At 38.6% G+C, this 10,679-nt stretch overlaps 1 protein-coding gene across 2 annotated transcripts; it reads left to right on the forward strand.

Moving 5' to 3' along the window:
* The first annotated feature begins 3,522 nt into the window (after positions 1–3,522).
* Positions 3,523–10,053, forward strand: si:ch73-335m24.2 (protein eva-1 homolog C). Of its 2 annotated transcripts, XM_022214481.2 has the most exons (8): positions 3,523–3,700; positions 4,958–5,163; positions 5,288–5,411; positions 7,057–7,209; positions 7,446–7,589; positions 7,674–7,745; positions 7,831–7,911; positions 9,017–10,053. In XM_022214481.2, exons 1-8 carry the CDS (start codon positions 3,604–3,606, stop codon positions 9,400–9,402), a joined length of 1,263 nt encoding a protein of 420 aa, XP_022070173.1. In that variant the 5' UTR covers positions 3,523–3,603; the 3' UTR covers positions 9,403–10,053. The 2 variants fall into 2 exon arrangements, with proteins under 2 accessions (XP_022070173.1, XP_022070183.1); XM_022214491.2 differs by lacking the exon at positions 7,831–7,911 and having other exon boundaries at positions 3,524–3,700.
* The last annotated feature ends 626 nt before the right edge of the window (positions 10,054–10,679 follow it).

Here is a 10,679-nt window from a genome sequence, read left to right on the forward strand (position 1 = left end):
GAGAGAGATTTAAACTGAAGTGGTGAACATCATACAAATTGTGCTAGCATTATCATACTGCAAGTGAATGCAGCCTCACTGAGCTGCCAGCATGTGGACTCTCTGCTCTCCACTTAAAGGAGCAGCGTGTAGAACACAGTACCATCACCTAACCCTCCCTGAGAAGGAGGAACTACGGTGACTATATCAAAAAACATGAAATACCCCTTCTAGAGTCTGTTTTTGATGTGTCGTTTCAGGACCACTACTCACTTCCTCCAAATGTAACCAGATGCAGGCGCAGTACATCCGTGGGTGTGTCGTGTAGAAAGGTTAAACATTAGGTTCATGTTTGGGGGCTGTTGTGTAGCTGGTTTAAAGGTCTTCAAGGCTGCATCCGGATCCTTCTCGCTCCCTCTGTAGATATCAAGAACTCACCATAACATAATGATTCTTACTTCAGCTGATTATACATTAATGAAAACATAATTACAAATATTTCATTCACATGAGATCCTCCTAAATCTTACACACTGGTCTCTCCTGTGGACATCTTCGCTGGACTGGTACACTGAACACTGTATGGCAATGAATTCTGTCTCTACTTTGGCAAATTTAAAATCCTGCTCAAAGGTCAGTGCATCAGTAATGCCAGTCTAATCTCAGAATATATATTCATATTACCATCCATAGAGGAGGTTTTTCTGATGACATGTAAACATTTTTATCCAGTAAAAGTTAAAATGCAGGACTTTTAGCTGTGATGGAGTAGTTTTACACAAGTGTATTTTCATTTAAACTTGAAAAAAGATTTGATTATTCCTACAACCACTGAGTTTAGAGCATATTTTACTAAAAAAAAAAACCTCTATTACTACTACTCTACTGTACCTACTGAAAGAGCTTTGCTTTGTGTCCATTCTTTGAAACGGTGCTATGTAGGGGGATATTTCAGAGGTGTTTCTAGTAATGTGTTGTGTCATGATGGCAGGAATCCCCTCAGTGTTTTGGCAACAACGAGAAAGGAGTTAGTTGTGATAGGTGACGTGTTCTGTGTGAGTAGTGGTGTTTACAAAGTAAGGGGTATTAAACTACTTGTGTTTTACAGCTAAGGTATTTGATTTTTTTTTTTTAATTATTTTTTTTTACTGGATAAGCCGTTTTGGTAGCTATATGAATGAATTAGACAGATAATGTCGCTTTTATGTTAAGCCCACATGTCCTTAAAGAGCGAAAGGACTATGAGCTACAGTTCAGTGCTCATGTTTTTTGTAAAATGCTATCACTTACAGTAAGCAGGGGAGGGGAAATTTCATGACAAAATCCCCATGCTGCGGTGTAGACTTCCCTAAAAAAACAAGACCAACAGCACACGCAAGATTATGAAATATTTTACAAGGAATTTAAAAGGAAAATACACAACTCTGTGCCATGTCTCATATATCTGCTTGAGAGAATTTGAGGAATTTACAGAGAAGAAGGATGATGAAAACCAATCCCATCTCATAGAAATGACAAACGAATCCAGGAAATTTAATGAATAACACTCAAGCCATCACAGGAAATATTAGTGAGGAAGAGAAAGTTGTTGAAAAAAGGCTTCCTCCCATTCCTTTTTAAATGTCTACAAAGTCAGAGAGGTTAAGGTCTGAGATTTTCCAACTATCTGAAACCTGATCTCATTTTCCACACAGTGGTACAACCCTTCCTCCAAGACAGTCGGAGTGAACTCATGTAGGGAATAATTAATCACTTTATTCATACTTCCGATGGGAGGTAAATGGAATTTTACTGCAGTTCAGTGGGAGTACTCTGCTGTCTGTTAGAACGTACGTGAAAAATGACTCGAGTCAGAAGATCATTTTGATTTAACTTCACAAGTGGCTGCAATCATTGATAATGTCCTGACCTCAGCACGGACTAATGACTCCATGCGTATTATGTGTTCATGTTTGGTTGGTATGACAACAGGCGTCACACAGAGTTGAGAAAGAGAGGATGTGTAAAAGGGAAATTAGGGTTAAAATCACAGTTTTTATAGTAAACTGAAACCAACTATCCTGTAAAGATATTCACCAGCATAGATTTCCTTAGTATTCCTGGAAACAATCTGGCAGTTCTGGAAATGATCTTTCACTTCCTTTTCTACAGACAAAAAGATAGGAAAGCCCTATCTCATGGAGAGAAACACTCACATATCTCCAGCGGACACTCACAGCAGCTGGAAGTGACCACCGGGAATAAAAGTGCCTTATCTCAATAAACAGGACCCTCACTGTTGACAACAGAGAGTCCAAGAGAATGAGACTTGATTTTGCCATCACAAACACACAGAGTTAGAGAAAAGGTCAAAATGTTTTCCTACGAATAAAACCATCTGCTGCTTTGAAAAGGATTCAGAGCATCTATTTCATGGAAAAAATCAATGTATTGATTACATACCTTCAACAGAATTTCAAGAAAAAGCATTTAGGGGAATCTGGAATTGTTCATTTTCTCTCTGTAAATGAATAAATGTAATACCACTCTCATGTCTGTATTTATGCACTGCACAAAGCTGCAACTGGCAGGAATCACTTGGCACAAAAACTAGAAGCGACTGGAAACAGCTAGCAACTTCACAATTATCAAGACCTTTTTCTTTCTATGGAGGCTCCATATTGTGACCCTCTGTGACAAATTAATCAAAGTATCACATGCTGTCAGAGCGTATTCTTCAATTTTTAGTTCAAAATAGTGCCAAGATGGTTTTACCGTAACTGCATAATGCCTGGTTTTAGTCCTGGTCTGAATGGGCTGTTTCAGTATCTGTAGCTTTCCCCGCCCCCTTCAGGAAGAAGACTCTCTCTGTGCCTGTGACTGACAGCGTAAAGCAAAACAACTGATTGCACAGCAGCCGACACAGACATGAATGATTGTGTGAGCAATATCATCGTGTACGTACAAAGGCCTTTACTAAAAACTCTGCTAACAACTGTATTATCAGACATCTCATGTTGTACCCAGAGCTGAAGTGCTGAATGGATTGTTTTTACATTTGTGCACAGATAAAAAAAAAAGCTAAAAACATAAGGTACAACATGTTTTAGAGATGCCAGCATATTTTTAACTTTGGTCAGAGCCAGGCTAGCTGTTTCTTTGCGACAAATAATCATCTCCTGCTTTACAGGCACGAGAGGGTAATCTATCTTCTTACTTAACCTTTGGAAACAAAGTGAATAAGTGTGAAGCTATTCTCTCTTTTTTTTACCCCAGTCACATGTTGCAAAAACTGATCCAACAGTGAGTCAGGATGTAGTTCCAATATAAACACATTCTTGCCTTTGACCGAAATGCATCAACACACTGAATGTCTACCAAATGCACATTGAATACTTGTACATTCATCAAGAAAAAAAATCCCAATTTAAATGTGCATTTAAAACTATTAGCTTGAGCTCAGCCTACACATCACATATCTGTTTAATGCAGTCAGCTGTTTTTTTTTTTTATTGCTGAATGGGGGTGGCTGTTTTTTATAAACACAATGGCATCATTGACCGACTGACCGCTCTCTCCCAGGCGGTCAATAGCACAGCAACCCGCGAGGACAAAACCCCAGGGGTCTGTTGCAGGACATGCACAATGACAGTCCCATGGAGTTTCTGCTCGTCTTTTTATTTTCTGCCTCTCCTCCTGGCTCTGAAGCTGCCCGCTGCACTCTCAGCTCCTGATTTCTCTGGTAAGTGCCTTGACATCAACAATCGAGTCAAAATGCTGATACGTTGCTTTACAGTTGAGTAGGCATCACAAAGGAAGCTTCACATTCAACAGTTCCCGATATATCTGCACATCCTGCTTTTGAAGCAGCTGGTGAAGATCCTGCTGACAGACCAGAATCAGGGTGAGGAGGCTGCAGAACAGGTCCTGAACTCACATATTCTCATAATAGGACAAGATACTCCCAAAGCAATAAATAAACTACAGTTGACCTCTGTTTATATTTTGAGTTGTTTTGCTGTTGTTGGACAGTATGACTGATGGGATTATGGTAACAATGGAGGGTCCAGATAAAGCCAAAGGTAGCTTTTGTCTCAGCTATTGTGAGTTTTGTGTATCTCTCTATCTAACCTCAGCAAAGATCTCCATTTTTTGTGGCTGCAGGCTCTAATAATAGCTCATTGTGAGTGAGCGCCTGGTACTGTGTGTCATTGGCTCCCTGAAGGTCCAGACTGTGCAGCGCGCACACACACAGCTGTGTTTCAGTTACTTCAGAGGACATTACACTGACTTAAATTCATGTTTTGGAGACTTAACCCAGCCCCAACCATAACCTTAACTGCAACCCCAATCCATAAACCGAGTCTTCATACTAAAATATATCAATTTGCATTGCGATGACTTGCTTTATGTCACCCAAAGGAAGGTGTGTTTCCATAATGTGACTGTTTGAACAATTTACGTCCTCACAGTATGAGTAATACAAGTATACACACACAGACAGGAAACGCTCACGGGAGGGGGAGACTTCAGTCCAGTGTCTGTGTGTCGTTGCCGTGCATGTTTGCATGTGTGGTCATAGTCCAAACATTGTGCTACAGAGCTACACCCAGTGACTGGGACACCACCCTGTTGACAACCAGGACTGAGCTGCAAGGCCTAAAAAAAAAAATCATCTAATAAGTCACTGACTTGTAGACAATGACAGCCTACTATATTATATAGTATTTGTACACGAGGGAAAAGTGCCTCATTTGCAATAAATAAAATATGAAGCCCATGTTTTATTACCAAAATATAGTTCAACTCATTTATACATTTAAATGAGGTGAAGGTGATATTTGATATTCAATCACCTCTATTCACTGGGATTACCTTCTTGCTGATTTTGCTGCACTACTCATTTTTTCCACCTGCATTTGTTGACTAGAGTTTAAAGGTTCTTCCACACTCAGCAGATACATGGAGTGAACTCAGCATCACCTTGTGTTCTCTACAGCTTATCTTCACACCATTCTGAAGAACCACACGGCTCATGCCTGTGAAGGAGAGACGCTCCTCATCCAGTGTCCCTCCAGGACGTCTGTGGCCGTCCTATCAGCCTTCTATGGACGCCGTGTTCCTAATCAGCATTTATGCCCATCTGCGAACACAAATGTAACTGCTGAGGAGAACACAGAGTGCACTTCTCCAGTTGCTATCGAGGTATAAAATGCCGCAGTGAGATGATTCAGTTGTTTTAGTGAAGCTCTGCCTTCCTAAAAATTCTTTCACCAATGACTCCTGTTGCAGAAGACAGTAGTCAGCACGTGTTTTCCTGCCATTGCAGAAAGTGCTGTCAGAGTGTCAGGATCGGCGGTCATGTCACATCCCAGTCTACAGTCCAGTGTTTGGGCAGGACCCCTGTCCACTTACCACCAAGTACCTGCTGGTGTCCTATAAGTGCCGACCAGGTACCTATTATTTAATATGGACAGTCTAGTTGCTAAAAGTCTAGTGAGCACGTGATTTTTCTTCATTTATGTTACCTAATCGGGAATTTTCATGCTTTCCATGAAAACGCACGCTTTTGTTCATGTGGTAACATAACTGCACAAGGGTTTTCTAATCATCAATTAGCTTTTCAACACCATTAGCTAACACAGTGTCGCATTAGAACACAGAAGTGATGGTTGCTGGAAATGTTCCTCTGTACCCCTATGGAGATATTCCATTAAAAACCAGCCGTTTCAGCTAGAACAGTCATTTACCTTATTAACAGAGTCCAGACTGTATTTCTAAATAAATTAATGTTATCTTCACTGAAAAAAATGCTTTTCTTTCAAAGATAAGGACATTTCTAAGTGACCCCAAACTTTTAAACAGCTGTGTTTGTAATGTCCATTTACTACCTTTTTCCTGCTATTTTACCCACATCATGCAGTCTTCATGTGCAGACTAAAATATTTCAACTGGCATGGAGATGTACCTGCAGTTGTGCAAAGTTACTACCTGACAGTATTTAATCTTTACCACCTCTAGAGCATTTGGTCGATGTGATTTTGGATTATAATTTAAACATTTTACAAGATCGTTCTGAAAAAACGCTAAAACATCTGCTGATGTAGAAAACTAGTAAGAGGACCTCAGTTAGGGAAAAAAGAGCTCTGAAACTTAATAACATAAATGTAGCTGTTAATTAGTACATTTGGGCAAACAACACACTAAATAGTTTATTTATTTGCTGATTTTCTTTCTTATCATATTTGTGGGTTGTATGTTAACACATATCTAAAATCTAAAAAATACAAAGCTTACAAAGAAAAGACATACTATTTTGTCAATCATTTATATTTTTTGCTGTGTTTTTCTTTCTAAACTCAAGTCAATCTCTCTAAAGTTTTAGAGTTTACATGCTATCCTCATGGACACTGTGTGGGGGGAATACAAAGAGCAAAGTCTGACTGAAAAAGACTGCAACTTTGACAGACAGTCACATGATTTGCCCAGCTAACTGCTGATGTTTACTTTAGATAAACTTTGAAATCCATTTTTATATTGAATTAAGGTTTGATTTATATGTCAGGTAAATTTCTGTTATTCATAATATTATAGGTTCCCTAATATTTAAATCTGTTAGGCAAATTTATGACATTAATTTCACATTTTCAGTGGAAAGCACTTTGGTGCAATGGTTCTTGATTTAAATATGTTAGTTAAATAAGAGTGACTTAAGTTGACTTGACGATGTATGTATCTTATAATGCCCAGAAAGAACAGAAGGAATAATTACAGAAAGCAAAAACCATTTTAGTGTGTAGATGGGCATTTGAGTGTTGATTTAAGGAGAGAAAAAAGTGAACCTATCCTTTGACATCATCTCTGTTGTGACTGCAGGTGAAACTGTACACACCTCATAGAGATACACACACGTATCACACATTGATGTCAACTTGGACTGCAATACAAATAGACAGGATTTCCACTGTGCAACCTGGAAGCACTCATAAAACATGTTATTACTAAACCTCTGCATAGAAAGGTTCTGAAAGCTGCTTTGTTGAGCTTCAAGAAAATGTTTTTTTGTACCATCTTTGACTGAGGCTATTTGTTTTTCAGAGCATCACCGCACAAGGCTGGTGTGTGAAAATGAGCGCATGAGGCTGATGTGTAAAAACGAGACTGTGCTCGCCATCTACTCCGCCACGTTTGGGCACCTGCTGCACGGCAGTCCATACTGTCCTCAGGAACCCGGATCACGCGTCGACATGGGTCTGAAACGTTGCACTCAAGTGTCATCTAGTGGCAAAACAGTGGAACAAATGTCTTGTTGAGACATAATGTAACATCATTTATTTATTAATTGTAAATGAATAAATCTTTTAAAAATAATTAATGATCTAGGCTCCTGGATGTTTTAAAGATATTTTTATTTGATCACAGGTGAATTGAATTACAGGTATTTCTGCATCATAATACCTTATTTTATTAATCTTCATTTAATCCAGAGTGCTTGTCACCTTCGGCTCTGAGGAAGGTGTCACGCAGGTGTCATGGCAGAACAAACTGTTCAGTATTGGCCGACACAATAACCTTTGGGGACCCCTGCTTCCCCGACACCAGGAAGCACCTGCGGGTGTCCTTCACTTGTGGTAAATAACAAACCAGATGTTGCTGTTGTGACAGAGACGATCTAGTTTGCGGCCTAATGTAACAATCTTTCATTTCCTCTTTAGTTCCCCGGTATCTTCTGGAAGATGTGGGTCGAGGGTCAACAGATCCTTTCATGATCTCAGACTACACACACGGTGAGAGTGACATCAGATATTGATAGGTTTTGTTTCATGCAGCAGACTTTGACTGGCGTCTGAGTCCAGACCCTCTCACCTGCAGGTGGATGGTACACTGGCCCCACCTACAGGCCTCAAAACGTGCTCTTAACCAACTCTCTGGAGATCTTTGAAAAAATACTGGGTATGTGCATTGATGCCTGTCAGGCTACAGAAGCATATACAATTCTTATTATTCTTGTGTTTAAAGGAGAAGCGGATATTTTAGCATGCTGACAGCCACAGGAAAAAAATTTACCTCCTGAACATCTCACAAGTAGCACAGAAAAAATGTAGAGGTGGTGTTAAATAGAAAAAAATATATTTTTAATATGCTCAATCAGCAGTCAGATCAACACAATCCTAATGAGTTCTGAGGAGCTGCCTGTGAAAGCTCATTTATGCTTCTGTTGTCTCTTTTGGCATAAACTGAGAATAATAAAAATATCTCTTCATTTGTCTGCATTGAGCAGCTGTCCTTCATTTTTCTATGTAGTAAAATGAAATTTGGAATACTATTTTAAATTGCTGCTGGCCACTTTCCAAAACATGCCATGCTTTTTTATTATATTGTTGTGCATTTTTTTTCTCTTATGTTAGTCACTCATTTCTGCTCTTTTAGTTTATCGTGAAATCAACTTAGACACATGCAAAAGCTGACTGAGATACATAATCAATCAGCAAACATGTAATTATCTTTGTTGAGTCAAAGTTAAATGATCAAAAACGTGTTGGAATGCTGCATCTTTTAAAATTTCCCCGGATTGTGGGTTTGTGTGGTGGTTGTAAATACTAGCAATAGTCAATATGGACGAAATGACTTTGCTTTTTATAGACTTCTGCAATGATAATGCTGGTTGAGAGCCAACTCTGAAGTCTTAGATGAAGACTGTGTGCAGTCTATCACATCATCTGTTTATAGCACATTAAAAGGCAAAATACTTTCAATCTTAGAAGAATGAATGATGACCCATGTGATCAGTTGCCTATTTTCATTCAGAAAATTAAACAGTTGATTATAATTCAGTGCTGACAGACAACAAACCTGTTGGTTTTCCTTAAAGGTCATTGCTTCTTTAAAGCACAATAAACATTTCTTGAAATTTTGGTAAACTGTCACCAGAAATAAAAAGTGACACAGGTAAAAGCAGCAACAGGCATCATATTATAAGATGTTCCACAGGACAACATAAACAACTGTGAATTTGCTGTCTTATTCTAGCACATTAAAATTTAATTTCCTCTTCTAGGCCTCCCGGAGCGAGTGGCTCTGTACTTTGTCTCTGGTATTTGTGCTGGTCTGGTGTTCCTGCTCTGCCTGTTTGGCCTTCGCTCCACACTAGTGAGAGACGTTAAAGATCTGGTTTCTGACCTGAACGATGAGCTGAAATCATCTCGCAGGCGGCGCAAAGAGCTCATGGAGGACCTCTTTGATGAAGACGTCTCAGACACGTCGTCTTTCCGTCGCCTCACACAGTCCTACCGCACAACAGACATCTTCAGCCCTTCCACTTTAACGGTCGAGATGGTTGACCGAGAGGTGGAACAGACGAGGGATCTGCCCAACGGAGACATTTGGCCGCCTCGGGACTCCAGCCCTTATGCCATTCACAAGATTAAAACCTACACCAATTAAGAAGAGTCATATATATTAGAGAAGCTGCTGCTACACCGTCCTTATGCACTATAAAATATAAGTTACTGACTAAACTTTTACAGGTGTTTCTTTAATTTTAAATATATTTGTGACTGTGTCGCTCATGGTAAAGAGACTTTAGTGAAATGCTTGAGAATAACATCTGACAATTTGTGATTTTATTTCATTTTAAATGTGATTATAGTTTTTGAAATAACTGTGCATGAAGCCAATGATTCAGCTTAAGTTAAGTTAGCAGTTTTTTGTTTAAATTTGCTTGAATCAAAAAGTGTTGTGATGAACATATTTTTAAATTGAAGGTGAAGGCATTTCTGTTAACCTCCACCTTTCACTGAAACAAATCCAAGGCCTTTGAATATCTAAACTGCACTGCAACTTTTACGCCATGTTTTATCCTACTTTTTTATTCTCTATTAAACTTTTTGTAATTGCTGTTGTAATCTTTTTTTAAAATAGAAATGTATGTGTCTTTTACACCTTGACTAGATGCTTTTTTATTTATTTATTTTATTGTATTTTTGTGTTTCATGTAAAGCAAATTGAATTGCTTTGTTGTACAAATCTGCTACACCAATAAACTTGCAATGTAAGTTATTTTTAGTAATAAAGACTGCGTTTGCTGGGTGACGATTCTGTCTGATTACAGTGTCATTAATATTTCACAAATTCTTTCTGAATGGTTAAAAATTTCAAAGCACAGTGCATCACATGACATGCAATCAAGTACAGACCGAGTTAAAGTCATGCTACAGGGACATATGAGCATCAACAAGCAATATATGTATATATTATAACCTGCTGTTACCGTTACCTATTGTACTACGAGTCTAAGAAAAGAAGGGGCCACAATCTCAAAAGTGTTATGCCTTGAGTTGTGTTGTGAAGATATTTAAGCTCATCATTCAGGGGTATTTTTATTATAATAATTATTTGCAAAGTGATTGCATGTTCCTTTTACTTAAAGTGCATTCAATGGCACTTTAAAGTATCATGATTATTCCCACTGTAGTGTACCTGCACGCAATGTTTTCAAAATCTTTGCTTAAATTTGATTTATTTTCCCAATAATAATCTCAAATTCCTTCGGGTATATCATGTGACACATTGGAGGTCTGGATGCATTTTTGTTAATCATGTAATTTATTAGTATGAATGAGTTAGGGGGAGCAGTTTTCAGCAAAAATAGTTCCTGTATTTTAGTAGAATCTCTATGTCAGGGGTGTCATGTGGGACAACTTTGCAAAGTGTAAAAATTA

The sequence above is a fragment of the Acanthochromis polyacanthus genome, chromosome 10 (genome assembly GCF_021347895.1).
Source record: "Acanthochromis polyacanthus isolate Apoly-LR-REF ecotype Palm Island chromosome 10, KAUST_Apoly_ChrSc, whole genome shotgun sequence".
In the NCBI taxonomy this organism is placed as follows: Eukaryota; Metazoa; Chordata; class Actinopteri; family Pomacentridae; genus Acanthochromis; species Acanthochromis polyacanthus.